Source organism: Nipponia nippon, unplaced genomic scaffold, assembly GCF_047370975.1.
Source record: "Nipponia nippon isolate SJK-2023a ecotype South Korea unplaced genomic scaffold, ASM4737097v1 scaffold_12, whole genome shotgun sequence".
Classification (NCBI taxonomy): Eukaryota; Metazoa; Chordata; class Aves; order Pelecaniformes; family Threskiornithidae; genus Nipponia; species Nipponia nippon.
The window spans coordinates 12,800,300-12,813,066 of record NW_028262313.1 but is presented as its reverse complement, the minus strand read 5'-3'; the positions used below and the strand labels follow the sequence as shown (position 1 = coordinate 12,813,066).

The window sequence follows — 12,767 nt, the reverse complement described above, 5'->3', positions numbered from 1 at the left end:
GGCGGGGCGGAACGGGTGCGCGGCGGCAGCCACGGAGGCGTCGACCTTGGGAACCGTTTATTGTGCGCAGGCCCGGCCCGCCGCCGCCTGCGGAGCTCGGCCGGCACCGGGGCCGCGGCCGTCAGGGGCCCCGCCTGCGTCCTTGGGTGCGAGGGGCCCTGCCGGTGACCGGGGCTGCGGCGGCGCCCGTGAGGGTCAGGCCCCTCCTTGCCCGGGGGTGGCCGTTGCCGTGTCCGTGACGGCGGTGCTGAGGCGCCATCCGGTGCGCGGGTCCGTCCCGGCAGGCGGCGGGGCAGCAGCGGCCCAGCAGTAGCAGGCCGGGGTCGGCGGTGCGGGCCGGCCCAGGCCTGGGTCAGGGCTCCTCGTCTGTGATGTCCAGGATGCTGCCCAGCAGCGCGGTGAAGGTGGGGCGCTCATCGGCCTTCTGCCATGCAAGAGCGGGGAGCATGCTGGAGCCGGCTGGCTGCCCCACTGCTCCCGCACCCCAGGGGAGCCGCAGAGCTGCGTCAGCCTCCCCAGGGCAGCTGGGGGTGATCGCCGAGGGGGAGAGCAACTTACCTCGTGCCAGCAGCTGTACATGATGGCGTACACCCGCTCCGAGGCCTGCTGCGGCCGGTAGAGGCGCAGGCCTTGGATGACATGCTCTGTTGTCTCGCTGTTATTAAACCTCTCATAAGGCATCTTTCCCAGGGAGTAGACTTCCCACATCAGAACGCCTGTTACAGGAATCGGCAGGGACAGTTCATGGCGCGGCGGCGCCTGTGCCTGAAGCTGGTTTTCAGAGGAGCTCGCTGTTGTTGGGGCACCCACCCTTCCCAACCTCTGAGTCATTAATGCTATGCTCTTACCAAAAGCCCAGACGTCAGACTTGCTGCTGAACTTGCTGTACAGAAGCACTTCAGGGGGAGACCACCGCACTGGAAATTTTGACCCCATGGAGCTTGTATACTCATCATCTAGAACGTACCTGCAGCAGATAAATGGATCAGGGTGCCCATCTTGGATTTCACATTTCACTCCTCCATGCAACCGACCAAGCCCAAAAGGAACCGACAGCTCTCAGAGTGGGTTGCACTCTGCATGGGTTTCAACAGGCAGAAATGTCCCTTTGCAAACAAGTGTATGTTAGTCAAGTTTGGGAAAGGGACAGGGTGACACAGAAGCATAGCAAAAAGGGGATGTGGAGAGAAAGCTGCAGCCAGAAGACTAGAGGTGGGGGAAGGAAGAAGCAAAGAGAGGGGGAAAAGGGATGAGAGAAGTAAGAAAGGGATGGTGGAAAGTGGAGAGGTAGAAAGTTGAGCCAGATAGATGAAATGGAAAGATAGGAGAAGATGGAGGAAAAGCAGAGCTGCAGGATGGTGAGGAGAAAGATTAAAGTGCAGAAGAGACTGCAGAAGGAGATGAGACACGAAGGTGACACAGACATATCTACCAGACCTGGAAAGGCCAAAATCTGACACTTTCACAATTCCTTGGTCGTTCACCAAACAGTTGCGAGCAGCCTGTGGATGGAGAGATGGAGGCAGTCACTCCTACCTGCTCCTGCCTCTCCCATCCCCCTGAACCATCTGGAACTTCATCTCACCCCCACCCACTTAATACTTTGCCTCACTTTGTCCTGCAGGTTCACCTGGATTGGGGCAAGCTACAAAGTCCTCAGCAAAGATAGCAAGAGGGGCCTCTAGGCATCTTGTTTATCTACAGGGGGCGACTTCCCTGACAGGATTTTGCCTGAACAAAGCAGCACCAGGAGGAGATTAGGTATGGCACCTAGCAGGACTGCAAGCTGGCAACGCCAGCCCAAGGCCTGACAAACTGCAGGCTCAGCTTTTGATGGTGGTCGAGACATCCCTTTTCATGTCTGAGCCAGTGATGCTGCCTGTGCTGCCTCACACAAGCCCTGCCCTAGCCACAAATGCATCTCGCATCCCCTGGAGAACTACCTAGTCCTGCCTTTCCTGCAATCTCTGCTAACTCCCTGCAGAGCAGTGATTTCAGAGCATCCCACCCATGCTCAGGTGGGCAGGGAAGCTTAGAGGGATGTTCTGCAGAGAAGGCTGTACAGCTGCCTCTCCTCATGTTGATGAAGTAGCTGGACCCTGTCTAGGACATGCTGTGGCTGTCGCTGAGCTGGAGATGTGTCCTTCAGTCACAGCCCTACCAGGTCTCGGTGCAGGAACTGTTTGGATTCCAGGTACTCCATAGCTTCACAGACGTCCTTGCACATCTCCAGCAGCTCGGCAGGCTGGAACCGCCGCCGAGTTTCCCTCAGGAAGTTCAGGAGGCAGCCGTTGGCCATGTACTCGGTGATGATGAAGATGGGACGCTGCTTGGTGCAGACCCCGTAGAGCTGCACTAGCTTCTCATGGGACAGGTTCCTGTGTTGGGGGCAAGAAGGGCAATTCTGAGCATCTAGAAGGCCAAGCAGCAAAAGAAGCACCTGTGAATAAAGAGAATTTGAGAAGGGAAGGCACTCCTGGTCCAGCCAATGGTGGAAAAGCTCACCGGGGAATCAGCACAAAGGCCGATCGGTTCTCGATGCATTTTGCAGCATGAGGCTGCCTGAGACTGTCCCTCCACACCACACAGGAGCGCAGCCATTCTGGCAAGGCATATCCAGCACTGACCTGCAGGCCGCTCACCACTTACATCATGACTTTGGCTTCGTCGATAAACTCATCCTCTGACATGGAGCCCTCCCTGATCATCTTGATAGCAACGTTGTACTGGCCTCTCCATTTCCCGTACTTCACCACACCAAACTGCCCCGTCCCCAGTTCCTTCAGGAAAGTCAGATCCTTCGGGTCAATCTCCCACGACCCTAGGACAGAGATTGCAAGTGTAATGTGGGTGCAGGTGACCTCCCTTCAGGGTGCTCCCAGTTATCTGATCTAGCAAGCCCAAGAAGAGCTCACAAGCACGTGCTGCCTGAGAAACCATCCCAAAAAATCCACGAGATCTGAGACTTGTTCCTCCAGGGGATGGGGAACAAAGTAGCTTGTGGTGTCTCTTGGTCAGTACTGTCACCAGAGAGCCAGTGAGTGTTGGGAAGTTTTTCCTGGGAAGGCTGTGAGCCCTGCTGCCATGGGACAGCCAGGATCCCAGCCCTGGAAAGTTACTCCTGGTAGAGATGCGCCCCTGCAACCAGGGAACCGTGAGGTAGCCCAGGCCAGCTTACCATAGCCCAGGCCAGCTGTGGAAGGAGCACTTTTCTGGTGTTGAGACACGGGGTACTTCAGTCTGGATATGAGGCCTGAAACACAAAAAGGTAGATTGCCACACCACACTTACCCGCCACGTTCCAGCAGGAAACACAAGCTTCCTGCCTTCAGCGCAGGAAGGTGAGGATACTGTCATGTCAGTAAAAACACTGCTGGCCTCACTCTGTCCCCCAAACACTGACCGGCAGAGTTGTGCTGGTGGTAGGTGATGAGCTCCGGGATGGTGTTGAACAGGTGCTTTTCTGCCAGGTAATACTGATTCTGGGGGGTGCAGCATACAACGTAATGGCGGATTGTGCCTTGGGGGTCTCTGGAGAGACAGTACGCGGGGTCAGCGGCATGGGGAGGACAGGCAGAGGGTGACGGGTGCCTAGGGGGGGCCCTCTGAGGTAGGAACAAGCTGTTCTTAGATCCACTTACACAGAGGACTTGGCATAGACGGAGACAGTGTATTTCCCTGTCTTGCTGGTGGAGTCTCGGACAATGAAGCCTCCTTCCTTACCCTAAAACAGAAAGGGGAGAGGGGACGGGGTGGCTGTGGGGAGGTGTGACTGGAACAGGCAAGACTTAAAGTGAGTGAAGATCACAGCATGGCTGGAGAGGGTGCGATAAGTCAGAGTCCCTGCCAGGGGGGGCCACCTCCTGAAGTGCCTGCCAGTAGGAGGTCATGTTGGGGTAGAGATGGTTTCTGGGGCTGTTGGGGCAACACTCCCCTCCAAGCACAAGCCAGGGTTGGGCCCATGCTGGATGCAACATGACAGCAGTCCACGGAGGGCTGGTGTGTAGAAAGGGCCCAGCCTCGGGAATCAACACTTACCTCCTGTTTCAGCAGTTGCTCTGCTTGGCTCCGAGTGATATTCTTTGAGTACCACCTGGAACAGGGACACAAGTCATCAGAGAGATCACCGCAGCCACCGCTATCCCTGGCCTGGTCTGACCGCGGCCCAGCCAGGACAGGTGGTGCAGGGAGCATGGCAGGGACGGCTGTCACGGGGCTGGAGGCTCTCGAAGGGTGTACAAGAGGGAGAGTGACCCAGCCAGGCTGGGCTCGCAGGCTGTGTAGGTTAAGAGAACTGAATGTAAAAAGTCTCCGACCAAGTGCAACTTGCAACATCCCTGCGCCATCTCTTACTCACTCAAAGATCTCCAGGGAATTGCTGGTTTCAGTGACATAGTTGCTGGGGATGTATCCTTCCCTCCTGCGGGAGAAAAGGGGCTGGTCACACACTGATGGAGGAGGCCAAGGGGAAAGCAGGTTCCTGTCCCAGAACGCTGAGTAGAAACAGGCTCAAAAACCTTGGTGCAAACCCATTTGGGTTCATGCTTGGGGAGGGCTGATACCACAGCCTGCTTCAGTCTCCCTCACCCTCCTCCTGTGCTGTCCCAGGCGAGAGCCCGCAGGCAGGCAGGCAGCCTGTCCTAACCCCTGTGATGCTGAAGAGTTGTGTTCACCCACCAGTGCCTTGGCACCAGGAGAGGGCACCGTTGTGGGGTGAGTGCTGCGGGCAGCGGGACCTCTTACCCGTTCTTGTCACGGGCTTTCCACCAGGGCAGGTGGCTTTCCTCCAGGATGAAGTACTCCTCGCCCTTCTGCAGTTGCAGGTCCTGTGCGTTCATCGGCAGGTAGTTGTAGAGGGCCACCACCTTCTTCATCTCGCCTGCTGTGCTGGGGGCTGGCTCAGGGGGCAGGGGCTTCATCACCATCTTCCCCAGAGCGAGGGAGAGCGTGGGACATGGTGAGGCTGGCAGACACACTGTTTCCCAGGCAAGACCCTCCCCAGGCCTGGCAGGGCAGTGAGCTCAGGCCAGGTCAGCGCAGCATTCATCTCAGCTCCCACATGAATCTCCACTGCGAGACCAATCCTCCCTGAGTGCTTTTATTGCAACATTTCCTCCTTGGAGACCCATCCTCACAAAAGATAAGTGTTTTCTCTCTACCCTTTGGCTTAACTTGTGACTTCTCCACCCTATATCAGGGCTCATCTATCCTCCCAGCTTCCCCTGGAGAACCTCAGGGGTGAGATCATTTGACTTTCCTCCAGGCCTTTGAGCTCCATCCCTTGGTTCAAGCTCCTTCTCCCTTAGGGCACCATCTTGACATCCCTCGCCAGAGCAAAGCCCTGGCCTGTACATCTCTGAGCAATGCCCTGTCAGTCATTGAATGTGTTGGCTTTTCCCAGGTAGACCTTTCCTTAAACACCTTGGAGCAAACCCACATGCTGATGCTGGGCCCTACCTCGTCCTCCTCAGGAGTGGGGGGAAGAGGCTTCTTTGTCTTCCGATGTGACCGCCCAACTTTTAAACCTTCAGAACAGAAAGGGGACTACGGTGAGAAGAGATCCCTGGTGTTGTGCTGTGGTGGTCCCCAGGGGCTGAGGGAGGGTGCCCAGTGTCTTACTGCCATTTCTGCTCTCCAGGATCTGGCAGCCCATGGCGTTCTTGGCTGTCTGGGAGCAGCACAGGTACTGGCCGTCGATCCAGAAGCAGGGGTGATACTTCTGTACCAGGTCGCTGTTGTACCGGATCACTGTGGCAGAGGAGGGGAGATGGGTGTGACCTGGGGCTGTATCCCCAGCCCACTGCGGAGAGCTCTCTGCTCCCTGAATGCAGATGATCAGCCCCATTAAATAATTTCACCCTCTGCTGTGCTACTGATACACAGTCACATGTGGCCCTGCTGCTTGGGTTTCCCTCAGCTCATATCGCTCGTGTTTCAGTGCTGCGGCTATGCAAACCCTGTGCCATGAAACCCCTAGCTCAGGGAGCGCCAGGCCTTTCCTCTCAGATTTGATCAAAGCTCTTCAGCAGCTTTGCAAAGGGACACAAGCATGCTTGGAGGGCCTGGGTCCTGCTGTGACCGGCCCTCCTGCCAGCCGAAACATCCAGCATCACCCAGGCTGCTGAGGCCCACGGTTCACAGCTCTTTTGAACCCTTTTTTTCAGAAGTGGGGAGGGAGGCCAGTGCTGTGCCTGGCTTGCCCATGGGGAGAGCAGGGCACTGCCACCATCCCCTGCCTGCTCAGAGACTTCCCTTGCTGGGAGACTGCTCTCTTGCCAGGCAGGCGGTAACCAGCTTCCTCGTACTTCTCCTCAAGCTAGAGGGACAACTGGATGTGCCTAAACACCGCAGCACGGTGCTGGCCCACAGCAGCTCCGCGGGGTGCACAGAGCCCCTTCTCCGGTGGCGCAGGATGAAGGCATCCCAGCAGCAAAAGGCCAGCATTTTCTCTCCCCTTTTCCCTGTGGATTTTACACTGGCTTCAGCTGCCACAGCAACCCCCCTCCCGTAGCAGGGAAGTGGGAAGAGGGCTGGCTGCTTGCCAGGTCAGAGCAGCAGGGGTCTCGTGAAATAACCGACTTCCCCGTTATCAGCCTGCTCTGCTTCCGCCTCGCTCGGGCAAACTTCCCTGTGTCAATTCGAGCAGCTAATCTCACCTCACCAGCACAAAGCCACAGAAAGATACACATGCACCAAGAGACACATATGGGCAGCTCTAGCAGATTTTGACTGACTGCAAGCACCCGGGCTCCTCTGCACAGTGCTGCTGCAACACGCTCTTGGCTCGAGGAGGTCGCACCCATGCAGCTGAGCATTAGCTCAGCAGCACCGAGTAAGGCTCAGGGTGGGTTAGGAGAGACGCTCCCTGGCTTCCAGCAGGCTTTTTCTCCGTGTTTCCTAAAGCACTGGAGGCTCTACCCTCGCGTTGCATGCCAGTACAGCTGCGTGGCCACAGCTGCTATTTCCTCTTGCCCTCAGTAACTTCTGAGCCTGCTTGAGCTAATTTGGAGCAGGCTTGTGAGAGGGCAAGAAGCCTCAGCTGAGGTGGCTGCGATGCTGCAGAAGTCAGAGGGTAACAGAGGTGAGGAAATCCAGTGTAAAATCCACCTCCCCCGGGCAGGAGTGGCTGGTGTCAGCTCAGGGATGTTAGGGAGCATGCATTTAGGGGCATGGCCTTACGAGTGCGCTGGTCACGGGACAAGTTTCTGACCAACGCTCACTCTTCCGTAGACATAGGATAATGTAACCACGAGATAGCGAGTCCCCGGAAGCCCAGGGCTCTGGGTTGTGCCGCACGCACAGCCGATTGCTTGTGTTTTTGCTTTCCAAGGGAGCCGCAGAGCCCCCAAACTCACCGCTCTTCAGCTGATGGATCCAGCGTTTGCGCAACTCCTCCGTCGGGGAAAAGACGTAGAGGGGCCCTTCGTCATATACCACCTGCAGGACCACACACCTCAGCACCCTGGCCAGGGGTCTCCCAGGGAGGATGGGGGGAGCCGAAGCTTGTGGCCATCCCGAGCAGCTGGTGCAGAGCGCGCTAGCTGTGCCGGTGTGTGCTGGCCCCGCACGGTGCTCGCGGGACCGTGACAGAAAGGTTATAAATAAGCCCCCTCCCCCGAGACTTTCCACTTCCTTCTCTGACTTTCAGTGTGTTGGGGGCTGTGCTGGGTGCCAGCAGGGGCAGGCAGCTGGGTTGGGGGCTGAGCGGGCAGCCAGCAGACAGCATCCCTTCAGCATCGGTCAGGGGACCGAAAGGGGCAGGACAGAGGTCAGAAGCAGGTTTCCATCTAAGCAGCCCCCTTAAATAGAGCTGCCCAATTCCTCAGGGCTTGCAGAGGCTCACCTGCCTGCCCCACACAGCGCAGACAGCAGCAAGGCATCCCCAAACGGCTGAGTGACCCCTGGCACTGGGGCAGCAATGCCGTGTTTGGCCCCAGGTCCCTCTGGGGTCCTCCCCCCAGCACCCTGCAGCTGAGCAGACTGGACCGGCAAAGGGAGTGCAGTGAGGACTCACCTGGAAGGGGTAGGGGAACCGTTCGATGATTGATATCTGCTCCATGTTGTTGTAATCTTCTCCTTTTCTCTGGAAGAGAGAGGCAGAGATGGATGCTGGCATCCCACTGCTCAGCTGCTGGCATCTTCCCTGGGACTTACAGCCTTTGGCATCCCCCTGCTTCCACTGCCCTGCATCAAGCTGGACCCTTGGTATGGTACGGGCTGTGGGTGCAGAGCCCCCCGTGCCAAGCAGGGCTGTCCTCCATTCCCACCACCCCAGGGCAGGGTAACTCTCCCTACTTCCCCAGCAAGGGGACAGGGGGACACAAGCAGGGACCCCGGGACCTTCCTCACCGGGATCTGCCGCTCGGGGGGAGGGTTGTTTTCAGGCACCACTGTCTCCACACAGGTGATCTTCTCAATGTCCACCGAGCCCTTCTTACTGCCCCGGCGCTGCAAGAGACAGGGTTGGTTCAAATGATTGTCAAGGGGGAGACCCGGGAAGACTCAAGCCAACCACTGTCCCCTTGGGCTGGGTGCTGGTGAGGGACAACTGGTGACCCATGGGCACTGCCATGGCACAGCCCCTGTGGCCCTGGGGCCGCTGACTCACCCCCCGCTCAAAGTCATACTCGTAGTAGGACAGCTTGCTCTCCGTCAACAGGAACAGGCGCTTCTTGAAGTTGAGGGGAGACGTTTTCTTCTTCTGCTGCGAGCGCTTCAAGAAGATGCTCTCCAGGATGATGCTGGCCATGTCGGCCCCCTCAGCCTCCTCTGCGCCGTGCTCTCTGGGTTGCTGTGGATAGGGCAAAACCAACAGTGCGCTTGCTCAGCCAAAAACCTGCCCACCACAGGACCTCGCTCAGGTGCACTCTCTCCCCTGCTTGAGGGGCAGCCAGGGGCTGCTGGGACCCCCACGGGGGCAATCAGGTGCAGAGGTGTGTGGGCAGGCCAGCGTGGGGTATTTGTGATGTGACCTCTCCCTCTCCTGTCCCCTCTCCGACGCCAGGCTGCAGAGCAAGCCACCACCCAGCAGGCTTTGGCTCCCGCTGGATGCAGGAGGGGGCCTCAGGGTGTGCAGACGGACAGACGGACACAGATGGCTGGAGAGGGAGGGAGCCGAGGAGGCTGTAAGAAGCGTAGCCCCGGGGAGGAGCGCAGAGCCTGAGCAGCGACACCCAGGTCCCTCCTCCCTTCCAACATAGCGCGTGTGTGTTTGTGTGGGCCATTTCCTCCTGCTGCACCACAGGCGCTTCGTGCTGGGGACGTGCTGACTTGGCAGCGTGCAAGGGATGGCTGCGGGAGACCAGTCCCTGAAAAGTTGTTGGTAGGTCCTAGCCACGAATAACCACAATGCTGTGCTGCCGAGAGCACAGAGTAGCCCTAAAGTCATCCTTCCCCTCTGCGTCCATGGAGCCCGCAGGAGCGCAGGGACGATGCTCAACCCCCTTTCCTCCCCTGTGAGCAGCGCTCGCCAGAGGCCAGGCTCGAAGGGCTGCCTCCAGCCAGCAACCAGCCCTCCTCAGCAAAGCTCTCCACCTGAGCCTCCCCAGGGATGGTCCAGGCAGGAAAGGGCTCAGGTGAGAGCCCTGCATCCTGCTGCTGCCCTGCCTTCAGGGGTCTGGAAATCCACCCTGGCCCATCTCTTGGAGCAGCTCGTCCATCTCACCCTGTGCCCCTCCATGCTGCACCTGGGCACTGCAACACCCAGGCGGTTCCAGCACCCCACAGAGCCACGTGGCTGGAGCTGTGGGCTTCTCCTCCTCTGAGGGCTGTAACTAGTACCTGACTCCAGCCTGGACCTAACTGGGAGCTGATGAGCTACATGGAGCCACTGCTGAACTGTAATCCCCTGGAGCCCTCCTCCATCTCTCCTGCCCCGACCCCCTACATGCCCTGCTCCTCCTTCACCTCCACCTCGTTCCCTTTTTTCTCCTACAAACGCAGCTTTGGAGGGCAACCTGGGAGAAGCTGTTTCCCTCCCCTGCTGCCCACAGCCCATCTTCTCCAGAGGAGGCTCAGAGGTGGGCCAGAGTCAGGGGTTGAGCCCCCCGCTACCTGGCTGGACAGCCCATCCGCTCCTGCCACGCAGGAGCATTGGCTCACTTGTGACAGGGACCAGGTGGGGACCAAAGATGCCAGGAGCTGGTCCCACCTGCTGTGCCTCTCTCCAGGGCATGCCCCAGCCCAGGGGCAGGAGCAGGGCCGTATCCCCATCTCCCAGCACAGATCCTGCTGCTGCAGTCCTGACCCTGCCTCACTGCGGTGCCTATAGCCAGAGAGGCTGGGGACAAGCAGGGTTTCCCCCTCCCAGGGTCCCCTCTTCCCTCCCCTTGTGGCCCTCATGGCTCAGGCCTTTCCGGCTTGTTTGGGTGGTTTAAAAAAAAAAACAACAACCTTAAAAAATGAGTCGTCAGAGCCTTTTAGAAAAAACAGCAGCCTCCACTGGCTGATGCAGGCCTGGGGAGGAGGGAACTGGGCTCCCTGGCAGGTGGCTGGGGTGGCCACTGACCCCAGACTCCTGGCGGGGTGGTGGGTGAGCCCAGAGTGACCCCAGCATCCCGCTGTAGCCCCATGCCTCAGTTTCCCTAGCTATAAAATGTGGCTGCCGGTCCTGTGTCCCAGGAGCAGCAGGGCTCCCATTGCACCCCCCGGCACAGGCACAGGGGCTGAGCAAAGCAGCCCCAGGCTCCAGCCCATCCCGACTGCGGTGCTGGGTCCCCAGAAGCTTTACCTTGAGTCGCAGCAGCTGGGTCACTGCCAGCAGTGCCGGGCAGATGGGACACGTCCTCGCTGGGTCTTCTGGGACAGTGCCACCAGAGAGGAAAGGATGATGAGTATCTCAGAGAGCTGTTCTGTCCCAGCATGGCACAGCCACCCTGTCCCCAGCACTGCCTCCTTGCCCCCAGCATGGCACAGCCTCCCTCTCCCCAGGACTGCCACCAGCCCCACTCTGTCCTTGCCTGTCCTTTGGGGTGGTGGGTGCCCCATGGGACTCACCCCCGCAGCCAGCCATCGCAGCCGTGCTGTGACAGCAGAAGTGGCGAGTGGGTGGGTGGAAGCATGTCCTGTGTGTCCCCCCCAAGGTAATGTGACTTCCTGCCACTGTCACACCTTGGCCAAGCGTGCTCTGACACCACCACAGGGCCCAGCACACACTGCTGCCCCGTGCCACCGGATGCTGTGCCCCACCATGGTCCAGGGGCCACCCCCCCACAGGCAGGCTCCCCAGCCCCTGCCCGTGTCCTGCTAAGGAGCCGAGCCTGCCTGCCACCACTGGTTGGTGATGGGCTGGCGGGGGGCTGCATGCTCAGGGCAAGTAGGAAGGGTGACAGAGTGTCTGGGAATGACAAACTCCACAGCCCCCATGTTTCAGGTGCAGCCTAGAGGGTGACAAAAATGAAGGGTGGAAGGGACAGAGGAAGGAAACTCCCCATGGGAGAGACTTGGGAACAAACCCAGAGCTGCACCCCAACAGCGCCCACTGCAAAAAGCACGAGCAAGGAGTAGTCAAAGGCACTGTCAGCACCCCGACCCCCTGCTCTGGAGCACCCCTGGGGTCCCCGGCAGTCCCACACCTCCCTGATCCCGTGCGCTGTCGCAGCCCCAGAGCCCCCCGCAGCCCCACACCACCCCGCCCTCCCGTGCCCGTGCAGCCCCGGGGTCCCTGGTACCCATGCACCACCCTGACCCCCTGCTCTAGTGCAGCCCTGCAGCCCCTGACACCCACACACCGCCCCACCGCCCTGCTCCGCTGCACCCCCGTGGCCCCCGGCCCCGTGGCAGCTGTCCCGCCCCCGGGCAGATGCCGCCTGCTCAGAGCTGGCCAGGCTGCGGGACAGGGCTGAGCCTTCCCAGTCTGGCAGCGCGCGGCCTGCGCCCAGGATGGCCCTCCCGGCACTGCCGAGGGGGCGAGCAGAGGTGCGAGGCCGCAGGCAGGCGCCGCATGGAGGCTCCCGCCTCCCGCCTCCCCTCCAGCGAGGCGAACGAGGCCGCGGCAGCGCGCGGGCCACCGCCGCCCTCGTGCTCCCCACCGCGCCTCGCCGGGCACCACGCGGTGCCGGGACGGGGCTCCCCGCGGCCCTCGGCGCCCCGGCGCACTCACCGAGCCTTCCCGCCGCCGCTCCGCCGGCCGGGGTCCCGCTGTGCCCGCTGCCCCGCGCCCGCCCCGAGCGGCCCAGCCCGGCGGGTCGGGGTGGCTGTGGCGGCGGGGAGGCAGGGAGGCACGGCGGGGTCGGCGGCGCAGGGAGGAAGGACGGGGCCGGCCAACCCCACCCTTTCGGTTCCCCTTTTTTTGGTTTCTGACTCAAAAAGCAGCAGCTGTGTTTCCTTCTGGAGACAGCCGGGCCACCTTCCTGGGGCCCCGGCCGCGGCCAGGGCCTGCTCCGCACGGAGGGGCCGGGGGCCGGTCATGGCGCCAGGGCTGCGGGGCCGGGGCGCGGGGGCTGGGCTGCGGGGCGGGCAGGGGACAGCGCCACGTCCCTGCCGGCTGCCCGGCCCCGCTCCCCACGTCCCACACCCTGCGCATCCCACAGAGCCCCCCGGGACCCCCCCTGGTACCCCGGCACCCCCCCCGGTACCCCCGCTCCCCCGCAGCCCCCGCCCCGCAAACCCCGCACCCCGCCTCCCCGCCCCGCTCTCCTCCCACCGGGAGGGGGCGCTGCAGGCCCAGTGCCCGACGAGCCGCTCGCCCTCCCTCCGCGCCTCCTCTCTATGGTACCCCGCTCGCATCTGCTTCCGCTTCCGGGGCGCTCCTCCTCTTCGCGCTGCAG

The 12,767-nt window shown here is 60.7% G+C and overlaps 1 protein-coding gene across 5 annotated transcripts; it reads right to left on the bottom strand.

Annotated features, from left to right (window-relative positions):
* Positions 1–46: 46 nt before the first annotated feature.
* BTK (Bruton tyrosine kinase) lies at positions 47–12,763 on the bottom strand. 5 transcript variants are annotated; one of them, XM_087748775.1, is made up of 20 exons: positions 12,101–12,499; positions 10,730–10,797; positions 8,609–8,791; positions 8,350–8,448; positions 8,015–8,083; positions 7,356–7,437; positions 5,623–5,748; positions 5,458–5,525; positions 4,744–4,925; positions 4,358–4,420; positions 4,039–4,093; positions 3,642–3,724; positions 3,404–3,531; positions 3,179–3,253; positions 2,650–2,821; positions 2,162–2,378; positions 1,438–1,502; positions 849–967; positions 559–716; positions 47–424 (listed from the first exon to the last, which is right to left on the bottom strand). In XM_087748775.1, the coding sequence occupies exons 3-20, from the start codon at positions 8,747–8,749 to the stop codon at positions 353–355; spliced, it is 1,974 nt and encodes a 657-aa protein (XP_087604901.1). In that variant the 5' UTR covers positions 8,750–8,791; positions 10,730–10,797; positions 12,101–12,499; the 3' UTR covers positions 47–352. The 5 variants fall into 5 exon arrangements, with proteins under 5 accessions (XP_087604901.1, XP_087604900.1, XP_087604898.1 ...); XM_087748774.1 differs by lacking the exon at positions 12,101–12,499 and adding an exon at positions 12,716–12,763 and having other exon boundaries at positions 48–424; positions 5,620–5,748; XM_087748772.1 differs by having other exon boundaries at positions 48–424; positions 5,620–5,748; positions 12,101–12,498.
* Between the last annotated feature and the right edge of the window lie 4 nt (positions 12,764–12,767).